This window comes from Trachurus japonicus, chromosome 9 (genome assembly GCF_045865225.1).
Source record: "Trachurus japonicus isolate A0001 chromosome 9, Traja_1.0".
Lineage (NCBI taxonomy): Eukaryota > Metazoa > Chordata > Actinopteri > Carangiformes > Carangidae > Trachurus > Trachurus japonicus.
Genome location: NC_140915.1, coordinates 16,053,920 through 16,074,235, shown reverse-complemented (window position 1 = coordinate 16,074,235; position 20,316 = coordinate 16,053,920). Strand labels below are relative to the sequence as shown.

Genomic DNA, 20,316 nt, shown 5'->3' with positions numbered 1-20,316 from the left:
AGAGTGACGTAAACTCTGAGAGAAGCCGCTCAGACACGTGAGGACATGGACACAAAAAAACGGGATGACCAATAAGTTTGCACGGACAAAGACGCCATTAAAGCATGGATTCGTTTTGTGATTCATATTTCAGATCGCTTTATCCAAAAGGTGTTGAAAATAACCTAACAGATGTCTTTGAATTGCTCTTTTTGTCCAACCAGACAGTTTATAAACACATAAAACCACCAAATCATCACATCTCAAAAACTGGAACAGGGAATGTTTTGTATCTTGACCCCAAAACATTTGATTAATGACCAGAATAGTTACTTTTTTTTTTTCAGCTTAATGTCAGATTCGAAATAGAAAATAAAGATGAGAGTGTTTGGCTGGATTAGTAAAAGAAGAGCAGAAAGGGCAGTGTCACATGTAATGTCTTAAATTAGCCAATAAGTCTCACTCTGTGTTCAACCAGAGAAAAGGAAAACCCCCACAGATATCCCCCTCGCCAGCCGAATCTAGAAAAGATGGCACCAGTGAAGCCCAGAGAGCCGTCATCCTCATCCTCGGCACTCTCTCAGCCTAAACAAGCGGACAGCTGATTCTTCTCAGGGTGGCCTCGAGTTTAAACACTGCAGCAGAGACAGACTGGAGCGTCGGGAGAAGATCCACAGCTGCTGTCGGTTCGGATCACAACAACATTCGGAGGAGCCGCGAAGGCCGTAAAACAGTTTGACCAGAGAGAAGCGAGAAAATCAGGTTGTTTTCATATCACAATAATGAAACTTAAAGGGCCACATGGTCACCAAAATACCACCATATACTAGCAAATATTCTAATGAAGTAACAATTAAATATATAAAATGCAGTTCCACCTTTAAAACCCTTTATGGACCGAGAACCTGCAGTGACCAGCAGAGGGCAGACTTGCAGTGAAAGAGGAATGAGGCCTTCTGTGAGTAATTGGATCACTGTAACTTGTTGCCCTAATGCATTTTGTGGCCCATTAGCAAATCTAATTCCATTTCATCATTAAGCTCGCAGACATTGCGCCTTTTTAAAGTCCCATCATTTGCAGATTTATTCGTCCCGCAGTCGTAATGTATCTGCTTTTCCTTCATCGTGTGTGTGTGTGTGTGTGAAAGAGAAAACAGAAAAGACAGATATGGCACATGTGGTGTGGATCAGGATTCATAAAGCTCAGTGACGTCCAGTACGATCTGTAAATTATTGTCGTGCTGGAGGTGCTGAAGAAACTTCAGAAGTTTTTTTTTTTTCTTCTCCTCTTCGTTGGCTCTGAATTGTTTTCCACTCAGCTTTTGAACACATGTTGACCATCACGCATTTTCTTCCAGAGGCGGCTGCATTCTTGACCTAAAAAGTCCTCACAGTTGGTTTTCATAATCATCACACCGACACACAGCTGACAGCAAGATGAGACCTTGTTTTCTGGGCTTTGTTGGACATCGATCACTGTGCTCATCTGCGCTCGTCCATCACTTCAACGTTAAGGGGGTGTGGGGCCTTAAAAAACACCTGAGTGCTCCTCTCTTTGCAAGACGGCAATTTGGTGGAACAGACATTGGAAACGGGCTTTGTTCTTCTTATTCTTTTCCTTCTCCATTTCACTGTATTCAATTCTTTATCATTATTTCACAAATGTCCAGTTTCTGTGTTTGAGATTAAAAACTCATACGTTATATTGTGCCCTCTGTCCTGGATGTCGCCCATACAGTACTAGAAGCTCTTTCTGTGAATTGTTCGGTTGCACAAAGATTCAAATCATCTTCCTTTTGTGGGGGAATAAAAGAAAGATAGTGTGTGTGCGTGTCTATCTGCTCTTTCAGGACACACTGTGCTTTATTTGCAGACACATAATGAACGCTCTCACACGCTGAAAAGGAAATGCAGAAGACGTGTTCTCCGGCAAACGCTTCAGCATGCACATTTCACAATAGACTTTTTTTTTTTTTTTGATTATTATTATTATTCTGAACAGAGATCTGCTTTCCACTGCAGTGCATTACAGGAGACCGTTTGTTTAAGAGAAGAATACCGGATATCTCTGCGTAGCCTGCTGGCAAAGAGCATAAGAAAGCTGATGCTTCTCAATAAGTGCATTGTGAATCATTAGCTTGCTCACAATATCTTAACTCCTGGGTCCAGCAACTAATTAAACTTAGTTAGAAGTTCAATTGCATGCAAACATTTTGAGATAGATAGATAGATAGATAGATAGATAGATAGATAGATAGATAGATAGATAGATAGATAGATAGGAGTGTAAAAGTTTATTTTTTACAGTGCAAAACTTTCTCATTTTCTCTCAGAACAAAGTGCATTGAGAAAAAATATAAATAAACTTTATATAACTCATTTAAAGTGAGATGTTGCAAACACTTAGTCTAACTACATTGTAAACTGTAGGGGAGCAAATCGGAATCTGATTGAAAAATTAGCCCGGTTAAATCATGAAGCGTCCTGAGGAGGGTAGTGTTTGTTTTAAGGTGGCACAGCGGCGAAGAAAAAAAAACGTATCAAACTCGAGTTTAAAATAGAAAAAAACGCAGCGGGATTTCAACAGCAGCTCCAAATGAAAGTTTAACTCAGTGTGCTTAAACTTGATTTACTCAAACATAGTGGTTTCTCTACACTCTTCGTCCTACTCCTCCCTCCACTCCTGCTCTCCGGTCGCTGCTCTGTAAAAGTCCGCCGTGCCTCCTTAACTGAGTGCTGGCACTTCAGAATGGGGAGTGCAAGGGAGAGGGTCAGAAAGATTGGTGGGTGGGGATATAACCCTTTTGAGAGAGAGAGGAAAAAAAACTAAAAAAAAAAAAAAAAATCACGTGTTTGGAGATCAAAGGAGATCCGCTTTGTAGAGGGAGGAGGAGGAGGAGGAGGAGGAGGGGGTGAGAAAGAAAGAGGGAGGGAGGGAGAAAGAGAGCGAGCAAGCGAGAGAGAGAGAGAGCGAGGGAGAGGGAGCGTTTGCAGGCAATGTAATTGACAAGGCTTGCAGTGGTGAAATAACACGCTTCAGCCCAGAGCTCAGCTCTTATTGCACAATTCCCGACTCCTTTTTTTTTTTTTCTGGACGCATCGCCCCGTAGTGCGCGCGCGGCACGTTAATAATAAGGACCTGGTTTCAATTACCTTTTTTTTTTTTTTTTTTTTTTTACTCCAAACCCCTCGATTAATTAATCCGTGTGAAATTATGTCCCGATCGGCGCAGATCCAGCCGGCAAGATGATGATTTTACCGAGGAGAGGAGACTCAGATCGCGTCCTACCCGACTCGGTGGTCCTGGTGATCTTGGTGGTCGCCGCTTCTCTTGGTACCGTTTTCGCCAAGGACACTGCCTTTGTGGAAGTGGTTCTGTTCGAGTCCAGTCCCAATGGAGATTATACTACTTACACGACTGGCTTGCAAGGACGGTTCTCCAAAGCTGGAGCCACTATCAGCGCGGAGGGGGAGATCGTTCAAGTACGTGTTAATACTAAGTGTCTTTTTTCTTTCTTTCTTTCTTTCTTCTTTCTTTTTCTCTTCCTACACCGGCGGAGAGAGACAGAGAGAGAGGGAGAGAGAGGGGGGAGAATGACAGGCAGCAGTCCCGAGAAACACCACCGGGACCCGGGGTAGTAGCCTCATTTTAAACCAAAGTGCCCCTTCTTAAAAACTTTTTTCCACAGGGGGGTTGACAAGAGTTGTAGCTATATAGTGTGTGTGTAAATGCGTGTGTGCATGTGCATGTGTGTATGTGTGTGTGTGTGTGTGTGCAGGCGGTGTGTGAGGATGGTACTAAAGCTTGCAAGCATATGCGGTCACAAGATGGCTCCTATCTTGTGGAATTCATTCACAGGGAAAACATGCTCTTGCAGGTTATTTTGTTGATGTCTGGAGCTCACTCCCTCTCTCTCTCTCTGTGTCCCTCTTCTCTATACCCTCATCCCCCCTGAAACACGCTTCACGGAGTGTGTTGCCTTTTCTATAAAATAACAAACCCACAACAACAACTGCTGCTAAAGAGGGAAAAGTAACGTTGTAGCTAAACTTTCTTAGACGTTTTTGCCTTTACACGTTTTTTTTGTAGTGCAACACGGGGCTGCGTGGTTCTTCTGCTAATGTTTGGGGGGTTACTCTACGTTTTGTGTGTCTGTTTAGCGGTGAGTTGTGTTTTTTTTGGAGGGGCGGTCAAACAGCGACTTTCAAAAAAAAGTTGCGGGATATGTTTGTTTTTATTGACCGCAGCAGCGTGTAAAGTCTCCCGCACGATGAGCCGCCTGCAGCCTGTTGTTACTACATAGCATCAGCCTTTGAAGTAGCATTGCATGTGTTTTTGTGTTTTTGTTTTGTTGCATTAACTCAACTTGCAACAGCGTTAACGCTTTGGAGATATACATGTGAAGAAGAATTGAATGAGTGGCCATCATGGAAGCAAACCCCCCCTTCCTCCTTCCTCCTCCTCCTCCTCCTCCTCTCATGTTCCCATCTTTTATTTCCTGCTCCCCCTCTCCCTCCCTCCCTCCCTCCCTCCTCCCCCCCCCCCCCCCCCAAAAAAAAAACATGACAAGTGCACTTGGCTGGAGCTGGTTAATCTCGGATCAACCAGCCAACTTCTAGCTACTTGGTTTGAGTTGAAGTCACTAAAAATATGAAGCTATTCCCCCGGCGCCAAGTGTTTATTTGAAGTTTTTTTAAAATATATAATTCTTCCCCTAATCTGCTTGGCAACAGTTTGTAAGGCAGCGAATAGTTTCGGGGTGTAGTCATGTCATGTGCCAGAGATTTGATGTCTTTCTGTTTTTATTTCCTGACCTTCTGACATGTTATGTGCTGTTTTGTTTTGATTTTGGGAGCATGTGTCCAAAGAATTTAATGTGAAATCAGCTGGGATTGGAGTTTTTTGGGGGGCATTTCGCCTTTTATTTTGAAAGGGCCAGAGATGAGATGGACAGGAAACAGAGAGAAGGGGATGACAAGCAGCAAAGAGATAGGGGCAAGGACTTGAACCTACTGAGGTAAGGATGCGCTCCATGTGGTGGAGACACTGAATCTTAAGGAGCGGGCGGCATGGTGGTGCAGTGGATGGCACTGTCCCCACTGTCTGTGCCTGATCCCCATGCACAGTGCTTTACCCCCATATATTGTTGTTGTTACCTTCATACATGCTTTGAGGAGCCGGGGAATTGAACCACCGACCTTCGACCTTCTGATCAATGGACAGTAGTAACCTGCTCTACCTCCTGAGCTACAACCTGCACAATGATGTGATGAAAGCGAACGCATCGCTGCACGAACAGATCCTCAGCAACATGATTGGTTGGTTGAGTCCATATCAGTGGTTTGTTGTGTTGAGAAGACGAAGGAGAGGGCAAAGAGTTGAGGTGGGGTAGTTGGCTGAGGGAGGGGTAGTTAGTTGAGCGGTCGGTGCGCTAAATACATGTTTTGTAGTTTAATCACCATGTGTGCACAAGAAACCAGCACTCTTGCATAAGCCGTCATATGGGTTATGCACAGCTTAATTTGCACCATACTGATGCTAAACCCGGGCGGCATGGTGGTAAAGTGGTTAAGCGCCACGGCAAGCAAGAAGGTTGCACCTTGGTTTGGGGTTTTTGCCCCCCCCCCCCCCCCCCCCGACCCGCTGCTTTGAGGTTTGCATGTTCTCCCCAGCTTCATCCCACATGCACATGAGGTTGATTGGTGACACTTCGGTGTGAATGTGAGTCGTTTCTGCATTCATGGATGGATGGGTGGATGCTGAGCAGACACACGCACACACACACATGCACACATTCATACACTCTCCACCCTGTTGTTTATCCCTCACCACTGTGCAACAATAGCTGTAACATCCACCACACAGCAACAGCAGCAGCAGTAGCGGCGGCGGCGGCGGCGGCATCGTCCCCGGTGCACGGCTGCATTTTCTTTTTTTTGTTATCCCTAAAAACTCTTTTACTTTGAAAGAAAGATGATATGTGGGGATCAAATTAGGGGATACTCAGCACAAAAATGGCCCCTGTTTATACACAGTGATGGCCATTTGGCGCCACTTGGTAACCACACAGAAATGTCGGACCTCAGCTTTACATCGAAAACCACATCTATTTAGGTTTTTGCTTTCTTTGCTAACATAGCTTCTGACCACTTAGAGGCAGCTTATATTTTGTCAGGCTATAATGAGGGCACCGTTTTGTCCGGCACAGTGCACACTGTCTTGAATTCCTTACAGTATGTATTCTACAGAAGATTTATGAAGGCTCAAAAAACTGACAACGAATGACAAGCGTACAACCTGAACGGTATAATTTTAAAAGCTGGTATCAAATTCCCCACTCACAGATTCTATACTTGTGAAATAACACCGGAGTAACGTGTTGGGAAACTTCTGCGGTGTTGTAACGGATATAGTTTTACTCTGGAATCGGGTTGAAGACAAATATTTATGTTCTCGTGCATCCAGTCGTCCGCGTTGACCTCTGCAAAAACCGTTGCACTTGTCTACTTTTTCGCTTTAAAGGGCCTGCGCTGAATAGGAGGCTTGATTTTTGGTTTGGGGCCTGAGGTTTACGAGGCCTTCAAGTTCTCCCCTCTGCAAGTTTGAACAGAGCCCTGAGGGGTTTGCATTACCGTGTGTGTGTGTGTGTTTACAGTAGTGACCAGACCTCAGCAGGTACGGGGGTTCAAATGCAGGGGAAAGGGGGGGCTTGCCTTGGCAGCGCTCCTGTGCAAAGACCCGACCACAGCCTCCGCTCGTACGCTCCCAGCTCGCCTTCGCTAATTCCCTAAAGCTAACACCCGCTCAGCTCTGCCTGAAGAGTGCGAAAAGTGGCACATGTAGCTGGGGCCAAAAATAATAAATTAAGTTAATTTGTGCTTCTCGCTCTGCTGTAAGGTGGGAGGCGGAGGAGGAGGAGGAGGAGGAGGAGGAGGGAGGGCCACAACTACAGGCTTCCCAAGCCATTTCCCCTGATTGCTCCAATTTGAGCTAAAGTAATCAATGTGTCCTTAAATCATCCCATTATGAGTGTGTATCGGCACACACACAGGTTTCCCTCAGACGACCTTCTTTATTTACAGCAGCGGCTGTTAACTCTGGTTCTTGGCGTCCACTGGGCGGCACGCTGCCCGTCCTGTCAGGTGCTTAATTGTCTTCACCTCTTGTCCCTGGATTTAAATACTTCCTGATTACACTACGTTAATGAAAATGTCCTGCGTTAAGTGGAAAAGGCGGGAGCAAAGTGGATTTTTGGGGGCCTGGCGCTCTGAGCTGCTGCTGCTGCAGCGAACGTCTCTCAGTGCTGTGGTTTCAAATCTTACACAGCTTAACGGCGATAAGTCTTCTCATACCTGTCCACGTATGAGCAGCAGGTGATTGAATAACCGCCCAGGTGTGAGTGTGGAGTCGACACCTAACCCGGTAGACGCTCAGCACTCAGCACTGAACTGATGATCTAATATCGAGGAGCAGCCAGCGCCGTCTGCGACCTGACTGCTCATCAATGTATTTCACATTCGCATCGTTGTTGATACGACGACGACGACAACTCGTGATGCGAGCGGGAGGGAGATAGAGAGAGCAAGACGCCGCCATCTGCTGCTCATCACTCTCCGTTATCTCCCAGACGCCAAATTGTCTTTCCTGCAGCCGAGATGAGCCGCACCAGCGCACATCTGCCTCTGATTTCCAGCAGGGGCCCCGTGTGCTGTCAGCATGCGAGCGAGGGAGCGAGCAAGTGAGTGAGTGAGTGAGGAGCCGGCGAGGAGAGGAGAGGAGAGGCAGGGACGTGGCAGGGGCACCACGAGGACCAGATGGAACTCATAGTGTCGTCGGGCCAGAACCAGAGGGGAATCATGTGGCTTTCGCTGACTTCCTCTCCGAAAGGGACACAGAGCATCCTCTGAATCCAGTGTCAGGAAGAAGAGGCTATAGTCCCCCCCCCCCCCAACACCCACGAGCCACTTCACCCTTGAACTTCATCTCTGATGCATGTGAAGTGCCAGCGACTGGAGCTGGGAAGTCTGCGTGATGTGGTTCTTTGAAAGTGGCCCGTGTGTTTTTCTCTCTCTGCGACTGGATGTGCGGGGGGAAAGTGGCGGTTTCAAGCTAAGACAACGATGAGCTTAAATACTGGAGCTCTTACCTTGGAGCTGGCAGGAGTTGTGTCGCTCTGCATTTAGACTATAATGAGAGCTTTAGTGGTTTAAGGCATCCAGCGCGCTTTCTCACCACAGGCTGGAAACCCCAAGAGGCCATAATGGGCCGGTCCCAGACGGGAGGTGCCAGGGATCGGGGGGCCACTCCCAGCGCCGAAGCAACAGTAGCAGTACACAAACGCTGGTTTAAAAGGTTAAAAGTGCTGCTCCCTACTTTTTCCCATTTATTGGCTTGGCGGTCGCAGCTGTATTTTAAGTGCTATCGTCTCTTAACCGCCACCCTGTTTCACTTTCATGTCCCGGCCAAAGTAATTTGAGGCTGCGTTTCTCCCCTTTTCGGAATAGAACAGACTAAACTGTTTTTCTCTTTCTCTTGCTTAACACCCCACTCCCACACACACACACACACACACACACACTCTCACCCCTCACCAGCAGTCTGCTCCAGAATCCGTCATGCTTATTCTGCGTTGCATGAGAACGACTTCAAGTGATGATCAGGACCGTTCGTTGTGCACCGGATTGTCACTCTGCAACACTCTACCACCCCTGCACCCGGCTCTCTGTTCTCTTCAACCTGCTAATGAATAAAATCCTGTCAAATATAAACTTATATTAAACAGTGTTTTAGGATTCAGGTGTGTGTCTTAAAGCACCTTCCATCCTCTCTTGGATCTCTCAGTACTTGTCCAGACTTCTTTTCTTTTAATTGGCCAACGCCGTCTCCCAAACCAGTGGCCCCTGTTTCCTCTCCTGCCCCTGGCTCTTTCACTCTGTCGAGGGGTTAGAACCAAAAGGGCGTAAGTGACATTTTGGGCGAAAATGAGTTCTATATATCAAAAGAAAGGTCTTGATGAGCTCTATCCAATGATGCCAAAAGGACCCATCTGAGATCAAACTGTATTGAATAAAGCAACAAAACAATAAAGACCTAACTCAAAAATGTGAGTAATGTTTGGAGCCAGAAGGGCGTAAGTGCACTTACGCCCTTCTGGCCCTGAAAAATACATGTAAATACATGTAGGACCCACATGTTGGTTCAGAGCCAGAAGGGCGTAAGTGTAGTTATTGCCCTTAAACAGCATTGAAAATGGCTGAGAAAACTGCAGACATGGAACTGGCTGAGGCAGAAAAGATTTTGATGAATATTATGAAACAAACTGATGAATCCTATATTAAAGAAGTTAAAGATGAGTCAGAGTTGTTTTTGAATGTATGCCCTCACAAGAGTGATTACAGTAAGACAGAATCATGCCTTGAGAGCCTTACTGGGGTCATCCCTATGTTCCCCGGCTCCTATGTACCTGTTATGTGTGTGACTGGGCAACATAGAACCCTTTCATAGAAAAAGGGCCCTATGTTCCCCGCTTTTCCCCAAAAAGACCAGGGCAACATGCCATTTTTTGTCCCATACCTGCAGTGGAGTTGTGACTTTGCAGATTTTTGCCTATTTTTGAGTGAGAAGTTGAGTTGTGACTTTGAGTGAGAAGTGTAATTGTCCCATTGGTTGGGTTTAGGCAATAAAGACAGGAGTTGGTTAAGTTTAATACAGTAAAAAGACCAGGTAGAGGCTAGACAGGCCAGATAGATGGATAGAGTCCAGATAAGTAGAGAGAGTCCATCGACCAGCAACATCGGGGAACATAGGACCCTTTTAAAATAATTAATGAATGAGTTACATGACAATTAATTACTTATTCAAGTGTTAATTATTCAATCAGTTCAATGCATTGTTCAGCAGATACGCCCAATATGTCCTAGAAGACTTGGAAATGTTTGGTGCCAAAAAGGCGTATGTGACGTTTTTGACATATTTTTTTGATTTTAAAATGTTTAAGAATATGTTCATTGTGTTAATATGTCATAAGTTTATTACATAAATACTCATTCATATAAGCATGTCTGTAGTTGCAATGTTGTGGTTTAAGGTTAATGAATACAGTTGATTGAAGTCTGGTCAAAATTTTGTTTTGCCTCTCCTGTAAAGTTTGTCAAATGTCACTTACGCCCTTTTGGTTCTAAGCCCTCGCTGTCTTCTTCTTCTCCTCCTCCTCTCTCTGTCTTTCTCCCTCTCTCTCTGTCTCTTGAGCCTCTCATTCCTGCTCACTGCACAGCTCCACCTGGAACAAGTGCATGTTGGTACTGGTGGCCCCAGTAGCTATGTTAGTTTCCACTGGGCTGAGTGGCTGAGCCGATCTTTGATGTTCCACTCCAAGAGAGATTAGCAGTCAGTGCTGCTGCTGCTTTCCCTCCAGTATCCAGGGCCTCCTCTCTCTCCCAGGGGGGAATCCTATCCCCTCGCGTCGCTCTCCCTCTGATCTGCTATTGATTATGTGTCCGAGCTCGTTTGTATGAACGTCTTCTGTTTGTCCTCTGCTTTATACTCCAATGATGAGGAAATGTTAATTCATCTTTGCCCCCCCGAGGCAGCGATTTCTCTGTGATGAGTTCTGGGAAAATGCACCTACAACGGAAACGTCACACCTTTTCGTTTCGTCTCTTCATTCATCCTCACAGAATTTATTTTTAAGGGCATGTATGAGATGAAGAAGAAGAAGAAGAAGGGATCTGAAGTGGAGCACTTTCACTTTACTGAACAGCTCCTGGTGAGCTGCGGTGTCTGCGTTTGATGAAACGGCGCTGAAAGAACCCCGGTCCGTCCCCATCAGCCCACATTTTTATCCACTGACACAGAGGGTCTGCAAAACAAAGGCTAAAGGGTCGAGGGTTATGGAACGACAATGCTCACAGTGGCTCATCCAGGCAGAGGCATGCTTTGTTGTTTGCCAGGAATGTGCTGACTAACCGTGGAAGGCCACAACGCCAGCCTCCCCCTTTTGTTGTACTTTTTTTTTTTTTGGGCCAATAGACTGGGGAAGGTAGCCGTGGAGCAGGGAGTCCATTTCTCCTCCTCCTCCTCCTATCTCTCAATATACTCCTCTCCTTGTCTCCTCGGTCCTCTCGCTACTTGTTTTCATGAAAGGAGAGAGAAGTCTAATCACAGATCTGTCCCATTCACCCGAAGTTCAAGAACGCAGGGTTCAAAGTTTTCTCTCTTGTGTACATCATTACATAATTATCAACCTCATGTGTCTAAAAATAACACAACAACAACATAATGTTAAGGAGGATCCTGCCCTCTTGTCATTTTGATTCATACGATATGATGTTCTCGCCCCACTTTCGCTTTCTGTGGTTATTGTTCGCGGAAGCCATTACTGCTCATGTGCACACCCTCGACCTAATGCATCATATTAATGTTGCGAAGCGTCTCCCTGACAGGCAACTCCTGTCAAAAAACACCCCTGCCATTTCTCTTTCTCCCCTCCTCCTTTTGTTTCCCCTCTTAATGGATCCTCCTCCCAGCGGTGGCAGAGGTCATGTACCGGGGTGCCAGCCAGCTGGGGACCACATGAAGTTTCAGGTGGATGTTGTTCACCTCCCTCATCCCTTTAAAACTGGTTTCTAGAGGTGTGAGAAGGAGAAGTGTGTGCAGGTTGCAGTAGTCGTTCCTCCTCGGTAATGAGGAGGAGCATCCAGGCTGTAACACAATGGGAGCAGATGTAGAGGTATGATGGATTGGACTCGTTCGTCCACATGAGAAACAAGCCGGGTTATCTCTGCATTCTTTTTCTGTCTGCTCCGTCTGGCAGTGCTGCACGTCTTCACAGCGAATATATATCACTGCATCTTCCCACCTCCTGCTCTCCCTGCTGCCGAAGATATGCCCTAGATTTTTTTTTTGTTTATTTGTGTGTGTGTGTGTGTGTGTGTGAAAAATTGGCTTTGTTTTTTTATGTCACTGAAGATATTGGAGACTCAGTGTTTTCTATTTTCTACTCCTCGCCTTGTTGACTTCGTTAAAGTTTTAATGTCTATTTTTGAAGTATAGTGCTGTATAGTAACAACCGAAGCTTGAGTCACCACTTCCCTTGTGTTGAGAATAAATCGTTAATCCCAAAAGGGGTCAGGTGTATCTGTTACTTATGAATCTACAGATATAGTACGGCAATAAAAGAAAAGGCTCTTTGATAAAGCCTCCACAATGCCTTCTGTACTTCCCTCGGACCCCCATCGGCCGCTCAGGCCACGCTGCCTGCCTGCCTCTGGACCCTTGAACAGGGAGGGGCCTGCAGAGGGCTGGGTGAATAGCTGCCGGGAGTCGTGCTGCGGGTGTAAACCACATGAATGTGCCGCCTGAGCAGATAGGATCAGGCGAGGCGGGGAGGCCTGGGAGGCCGCGACGCTCGGCGCAGCTCCACGCGCTAACATCAAAGACAGTGCCGAAGGGGATGGTGGAGGGGGGAGGAGGAGAGGGGGAGGAGGGAAGAGAGTGAGCGAGGGTTGGGCCAAACTCTTCAAAGGCCTCTCTGACTAATGCCGGCCCCTGATATGCAGCGCTGCAGAACTCAATGATGATGTAATTGTAGACCTTCGAGCTAAATCCGCTCCCATACAAATAAAGGTGGAGGTGTTCCCTTGCACAAGCACGGTGAGAAAAATACTTGTGAGTGTTTTGGTTGAAGCCAGAGTGTTAAGATCACCTCGCAAGGCGGAGGAGGAGGCGTAGTTGGGTGTTGGGTCACCTCCAGACGCTTTGCGAACGAAAGGATCCTGGTGAAGAAAGTTGTTTTTTTTATGTATTCACACTTTTAGTCGGAGGACTTGGAACAGGAAACAATGTTTTATCTGATTTGAACAGATATTTTAATCCACTGGGCGTTTCTAAAGTACACAACAGGTGGAACAGAGTTGACTCTGTTCTTTGTAAAGTTTATACAGAGCCTGTGTGTGTGTGTGTGTGTGAGGCAAAGAGTGTGTGCATGTACTTCCCTTGTAATGTGTGTTAAACCAAGCGTGACCACGGATCCTTTCAAAATGCCCCCATGATCATCAGGCTGATAACTCATTGACAGCTCCCATGACAGCAAAACTCTCGGCTGCAGCTGGTCGAGAGCGAACAATAAGCAATAAGTCATCAAGTTTATTTGTAAACCCCCACCTCTGCTTCTTCTTAAAGGAGATCCTGCCATGTTGCTGTGAAGAGGAACCCTTCACTTTGCCGCCTTTGCTTGTTTACGCTGATCTATACAAAGCTGGCGTGATGCCGCCGCTGTCTCTGTGTGTGTGTGTGGTTTTTCTTTTTTCTGGCGTGCCAGAATCAAGAGGCGTGACGCGGAACACAACAATGTCGGTGTCTGTCTCGCCAGGCCGGCTTTCACACACACACACACACACACAGATCATCACACAGATGTTGATTTGGCTTGATCAGTTTGTTTTTTTACCTGCATAAGTCGAGCAACGGTTGCCGCCGCCGCCTCCTTGCGGTCGTGGTTGCTATCAGACGTAAACATACGGCAATAATTCATCTCCCAACCGCATCATCTGGGTGTGTGTGTTTGAGAAATTTGATTCAGTAAGCTTTCAGCCTGTATGTTAACACGCATTTTAGATGTCTGCTGGGGCGCCTCTCCCCTCCGTCCCATGTTTCTTATAGCGTCTATACAGAACGAACAGCGAGGTGGAAAAAAAGACGGTTCATTATTTCTGCCTTCAACAGGCTGTGTAACACGAGAACCACAATCAAGTTCTCTTCTCCTCGCCCTTGTTTTGTGATTGCGCGTCTCCCTTTGATGTTAAATTAGCAGTAAACAGCTGCACTTTTATTTATTTGGAGTTCACGCGGAGGTCGGTCTTTTAACTCCTGCATCCTGGGTCGGACTCTGAAGTCAGCGCTGCAGCACAAAGCCTTTGTTGCTGCTCGCAAAGAAGAGACCTCCTTGTTTTCCAGCGATGTAGACTGTAGCAATTCATGACTATCACAGGACCCGGTCGGCTAATAGTTGTACTTGAATGGATGGAGACAAAACACAATTCATACCAAAGCTACCATTTAGGGTGGCAAATAACAATTCTTGTCTTTATCAGTTCACCTCTTGACTCTCTGCCGAGGAATGTCAGTAAATGGCGAATAAATGCCCCCAATATTTCCCCTGAGCTAAGAAGAAATGTCTTTTTAACAGCTTGTTGTCCAACCAACAGCCTGAAACCAATGATATTCACATTACAGCGATTTGCGTCACTTTGTGTGATGAATGACTCATTGAGTTGAATGGTTGCCAGAGCAGTTGTTAAAGGCCTCATAATGTATAAAGTGAGATTTCCAAGTCCCTGTTGATTATGTTATATTATATTAACCTTTATTTTGAGGTTACCTTCACTTTCAGTGTCATCGAGGTGAAAATTAGGGTTTTATAGGGAGGGGAGGGAGAAATTCACACAGCCTGTATTCAGAGACTGAGCCTTAAAACCAGCTGTCAGGACTTCCTGTCACTGTGTGATGTCACAACAAAGCAGTCACAAAGCTCCGCCTATGTGGACACGCCACCAAAACTTGCCGGCTTTGGTTTATCTGAATGTTTTACCCCAAAATCTGCTATATTTACAGTATATCCACTCATCAGAAAACAGTCAGCCAATCAGAGAGCAGACTTAGAGCCTCCTCTCTTTTGATTGGCTGGCACCAACCTGTTGTTACCAGAGCTTGAGAGAGAGATGGTTTTTGATTCATAAAACCACAAATACATCTTATGGTTCAAAACTTATAATAAAACCCTGTAGAAGTGTAAAATATGTGACCTATAACATAACTTATTCAGTACCCTTTGATTGCCCCAATTAACATTTATTGATTGATTAAATAGTTTCATTTTCAGTTATGTTTTTATTCCTCTTTATGTGCTGTGAACAGACGAGCCTCTTTAATGATAGTGCGTCAAAAGACAGGAAGCTGCTCCTCACAAAGCATCACACAGACAGAAATACTTCTCCAGTAGTCTCATCTAATTGTGTCCGCACTGATCTCAGTCCGTTTCCAAGTTGCACTGCGTCTGTGAAGTGCTGCTGTCAGGTGAAAGCTGCAGGTGCGGACGTCATGCTGTGGATGCTGTGGATGCTGTGGATGCTGCGCTGTGCAAATCTTCTCCATGAAACACTGGCTGTAGGAACTAAAAGTGTTGTGCTGCTGAAATATATAAGAAAATATAGATATTGGATTCAAGACTCTGCTTATACTCCCCATTTAAATTATTCAGACCTGGACTGGGGATTAAAAAAAAAAAAACATGCATACACACCAGGCCGTTGTAATTTATACAATGGAGCGATTACAGTACAGTCTATGAGATGAGTGAGATAGAGAAGTGCAAATGGAGCAGAGATGTCTAGACAGTATCTATACAAACCGTGGTCAATTAGGCTAATGGATATGACATTTCCCATCATGCAAATCCTATATGCAATCTCTGGACCCCCCCACGCCCCTCCTTCCTCCTGGCTCAGTGTGAACCTGAGTGTATATGAAAAGGTCAGGACAATTACTTCTGGCCAGCTGTGTCCGTTTCTGTCTCCTTGCAGTCCATCTGTTCACCTCTCGTTGCCCCTGCGAGCTGCTGTCAGGCAAAATGTAAAATGTCAAGGTATTTTTTATTTTTTTCAGAGTACATTTTTTCAGGTGCATATTACAGGTCACTAACATTTGGGGAAAATGGGTTAGAACAATGTGAGTTTTCTATTTTTTTGCACATCATTATTTGGGTCACTGTGTCTTCTCCGTCTTCACCTCATCCCCTCTCCTCTGTTTACCCACATTCCTTCGTCTGTCAAAAGTCACTGTGGAAGCACCGCATTTAATTTTTAGCAGTAAAAAAAAAAGAAGAAAAAAAAGGCAGAAGCTTGGCTATTCTTTGCTTGGCAGTGTTTGGGGCCGTTCGTCCAAACACACTTGGCTCGCTAATGATAACTTGTCCTTGGACTTGTCAAGGAGTTTCTCAGAATGCTGTTTTGAGAGAAACGAGAGATCGAGTGGGAGAAGATGGGAATGACAGAAAAAGAGGGGCCAATACAGCCTTTTGCTATTCCGCCTGCATCCCACAGGCATGTGACAAAGTCAAATTGTCACCCCTGGGGTGACATGCATCCCGCAGGCATTTTCGGAGTAAACACATCCAAGGGAATGTGGCTCTGAGATTTGGATGGTGGCCTCACCAGTCGATCGGAGGCACCGCTCTCTCTCCTGTAACGGATGCAGGAAGGTCTGTAATTTAGTGTATTGTAGTTGTGTTTGTCCAGAAAGATAAAGCTCTGATACACATTTTATTCTAAGCATCAAGTAAAGTTATAGATTTGCAAACTATCTGGTCCATAGTTGTAGGAGCAGACCGATGCCTTTCTACCATTTCATTTAAATATGAGCCATTATAGCAGTTGGTTAATTTAGCATTGATGCTGAACACCATAAGGCACAACAAGATAACGAATGACCTCATTAATGATTAATTAGCTCATGTAGGTGTTTCTATATTTGCAAAACCGTTTTCCATTCATTTTGGGTTTTGATACATTGGATGTGATGTGTTTTTGCATTTGCAGCCTAAGCAACATCAGTTGACATCCAAAGTGAGCATGGCTGAGCAGACAGAGGTGATCACACTGAAGGTTCATCCACAGACAAACTTTACATAAAAAAACCTGTGCAAGCTCAGGTGAAATGCTTTGCAGTGATTTGCTACATTTCTGTAGTTCACGGTCCATGGAGCTCATGTTGCTGCAGGCACCACACCCTCTCTGTTAAGGTACAGGAGTCTGCATCGGCGTACGAGTAATTCAAATCTGATGGGACAAAGCGCGATGATCTTATCACATATCAGAGGAGTGGTGGTGTAAAGTTGGAGGAAAGTGAAAATGTATGAGCTGTGGCCTCCAGTAGAAAAACCTGCAGAAAGCTTTTATTTTGACAGACCTACTACACTAATCATGTCTGTTGTGACTATTTCCTTCATTAAAAAAAAATAAAGGTTTGATTTTACACCAGAAGCCTTTGTGCTTAACTTCAAACCGTTTCCTACTGGCGAGTGACGACCACATGTAGCATATTTGGGTGAGCTTCTCTGCAGCGTCGCCCCGAAGCTAAACTCATGGACAGAGGATTTGGTGAGCTACTGATGCATACATTCGTCATAATTATTGTTTTGCAAAAGCTTGAGTTAGAATTGCCCAGGCAACGGGAAAGCTTCAGAATTCAAATTAGAGTGTGGGATTGAGCTTTAAAGTTGTGGAGAAGGGCTGTTTTTTCTTCTTTTTTTCTTCTGTTTTCGGTTATTGCATCCCAGCAAACTCCACCATCGTTTTTTGCAATCCTCCGCCCCACCTCCACCCCTCCCCTCCCCAGCGTTGGTCCTACTGGTTGTATTAAAGGCTTGAGTTGGCATGGTGCGTTGGTGTGGTGCTCTCCTGAGTCGAGGCCGGGCGGCATTGGGAGGCAGGTGAGGGGGAAAACCCCCCCTGAGTATACACTGTGTTCTCATCACAGACATGAAAACAAGACAAACAACAAAGCGCCTCAGCTCATCTCGAAGCAATTTCTCCTGTAATTGTATTGACGATGAAGCACAAACCAGTGAATGCATGCACATTTCTCTCTCATCGTTCCTTCCCTCCCTTTCATAAGCTCTTTCTCTCTCTCTCTCTCTCTCTCTCTCTCTCTGTCTTCTCTCACTCTGTTAAGCATGGGAGGAGGAGGAGGAGGAGGGGGGAGTATAAATGTGAGACCACACATGCTGTGTCAATGTTTGCTGGAATAATTAGAGACAATGTGGGCCAATAACGGGAGGAGTGCAGTAACCTGAACTCACTTTGTTCTGCCCCGGCAGCAACACAAAAGCCATTCAGAGATGCACAGATCCGTGGACTCGGGAGCAGGAGCAACTGCACTTTTAGCCGGCACAGTGCACACGGGCCGCAAAGCAAAAAAAAAAGACGAAGAAGATGAGGATCCACAGGAAAATGGATTTCTTGATTTCTATGGGACCTGAACGGCCGGTCCCTTCACTTCACTTCGTTTTGTCCTCGGGCAGGTCAAAGTGAAAGCTGATGTCACTCTAAAAAAAAAAAAAAGAAGCCATTTAAAAAAAACAAAAAAAACAACAACCCTACCCCCTTGTCAGCCCCCCCCCCCCAGTCGACCAACACATGGCGCTGGCTTTGAGGGCCCTCTTTAACTAGAGGATATCCGGCCGCTCGGTATGCAAAGAGCCTGTGGATTCCTGACACGAGTGCCGGAGCTGGACTCAGAGGTGACTTTCAGCGTGGACGGACAACTGTTGGATTAGCGGGGACACTTTGCGTTGACTCCGAGCCAATCGGAGGGAAGCCTGCGGCCGGGGCGAAGGGGGGTAGCGGGGGCGTGCACTCGGTCAAATGCGGGCTAATAGATTCTTCTGAGCTTCATATATTAGATTACATTTTTAAGTCTTCCAGTGTGGCTCGTGTCCCCCCTCCCCTCACTAAAATAATAATAATATGCAAAAAAATGAATTGAATAATCTCAAGAGAGGACTGAGGGGGATTTTTATGCTTCATCATGAGACTGAAATATTGTCTGTAGCATGCAGAGAGACAGAAATTCGATTATATGGCGAAAGATCTACAAACAATGCACGCTAAGTGTTGCCTAAGCCTCGGGTGTCCCCCCCAGAAGAGTGACCCGCTGCTGTGCTCACACACCCACCCCTGGTTGGACCAACTGGTTTGCCCCCCTCCCCTCCCTCCGGTGTCCATCTTGAAAGGGGACACCGCTATGGGATGCATACATCCCCCTGGAGGTCGCCGGAGTCATTGTGGCACCTGTCCCTTCCACTCTCAGCCCCGGCGTCAACAGCTCAGATTTATTTACATTCACTCTTGTTTTCCAAAAGAACTGAACCAGGAATGGGGGTGGGGGGTGGGAGCATTGGGATGTGATTGTTGCTTTTTATGTTTTTCCACAAAAAAACAAAAGTTTGACGATTGTGCTCGGTGGTCTGTGCTGCAGTCGTTCCTGCTGAGGACAACAACAATGCTAGTCTGCACCGTAACAATCGTCTTTGGACGCAGCACCGTGTCTTTATGTCGTATTTAAAGCAGCTCGCCTGTGAACTTGACTGCAGTCACTGTTTGTTTTGTTTCTTTTCTGACAGAACCACATGCAAATCTCACAAGGAGCTGGTTTTGGTTCAGAAATATACACGGTATACAGACGACTTAATGCAGTTTGCGGGTATTTCCCTCCAGGAATAACTCGTGCTCCAGCTCTTTGGTGATTTAAATTTATTATTGTTCAGTTTTGTTTGACAGAGCCTCCTCTTCTCTCCTTTTTTAGCCTGAGGGATACGCGGCAGCTTTTCATTTTTCTTCTCCCTCCTAACCAGCGTTCTTTCTTTAATCACTTTCAGATTCTCCTTCTCTTCATCTCCTTGCCTCCTCTCCCTCTCTCTGTCTCTCTCCACTGGGCCGATGTTGAGCCCTGCACTGCTGTTTGGCGGTGTGCTCCTCATCACAGCTTGTGTTTCCTCTTATCTGCAGTTCTTTTATCAGTGGCTGCCACACATGCCCAAGAGAAGAAGAAGAAAAAGGAGTAGGAGTAGGAGGAGGAGGAGCTGGTGGTGGTGGTGGTGGTGGTGTGAGGGGGCAGCTGATCCTATCAGCAGGTGGAGATTTCACCACCAAGTTCAGGGGGCCCAGTGTGGCCAGACCGGAAGAGTCTGACATGGCAGCGTCCAAATGTGAACTGTGAACAATGTGAACCCCGGTGTCGTCCCAACACCTGCCTTTTCAGTTGTAACAGCAAAAGTGACACAAGGAGGGTTTTTCTTTTTTTTTTTTTCCACACCCGCACTTCAAAGAGCTTCACTTGTCAAACAGCGCAGGCAGCAATGTAACGTGTTTTTCTTTGAACCTGTTGTTGATGAAGCGCTGCTGCTGCTGCTGCTCGTGCTATTCGCCTGCAGCCATACTCAACAGCAAAAAAAAACGTTGCGTGGAATGTTTCAGCGTTATGGTAATGTGCTACTGTTTTTTTTATGTTCAAAGAGTAATTATGTTTGTCTTTAATGGTGCAAAATGAGTTATGTCAGCACTCAAAACACTATAGAGGTGCTGCTCTTCAACCTCCAGACACACCCAGCAAAGAACGGCAGCAAAGATTTCCCGAGGGTAAATAACGAGGGTTGAAAAAAAATGTAAATAAGTGGAGCGTGTTGTGACATTGAACGCACCTTTCTCCTAAAGAAACACATGTTGCTGCTGCAGGTGTTAAGTTTAGCTTTAAGGATTTTATATCCAACGGTACCTGCGGTG

At 45.8% G+C, this 20,316-nt stretch overlaps 1 protein-coding gene across 2 annotated transcripts in view; it reads left to right on the top strand.

Annotated features, from left to right (window-relative positions):
• Positions 1–2,932: 2,932 nt before the first annotated feature.
• Positions 2,933–20,316, top strand: part of znrf3 (zinc and ring finger 3) — a 79,975-nt gene continuing 62,591 nt past the window's right edge. For both annotated transcript variants that reach the window (XM_085786246.1, XM_085786245.1), the window contains exon 1: positions 2,933–3,462. In XM_085786246.1, coding sequence (XP_085642372.1) covers positions 3,226–3,462 — 237 coding nt within the window. In that variant the 5' untranslated portion in view covers positions 2,933–3,225. The remainder of the gene's footprint in view (positions 3,463–20,316) is intronic.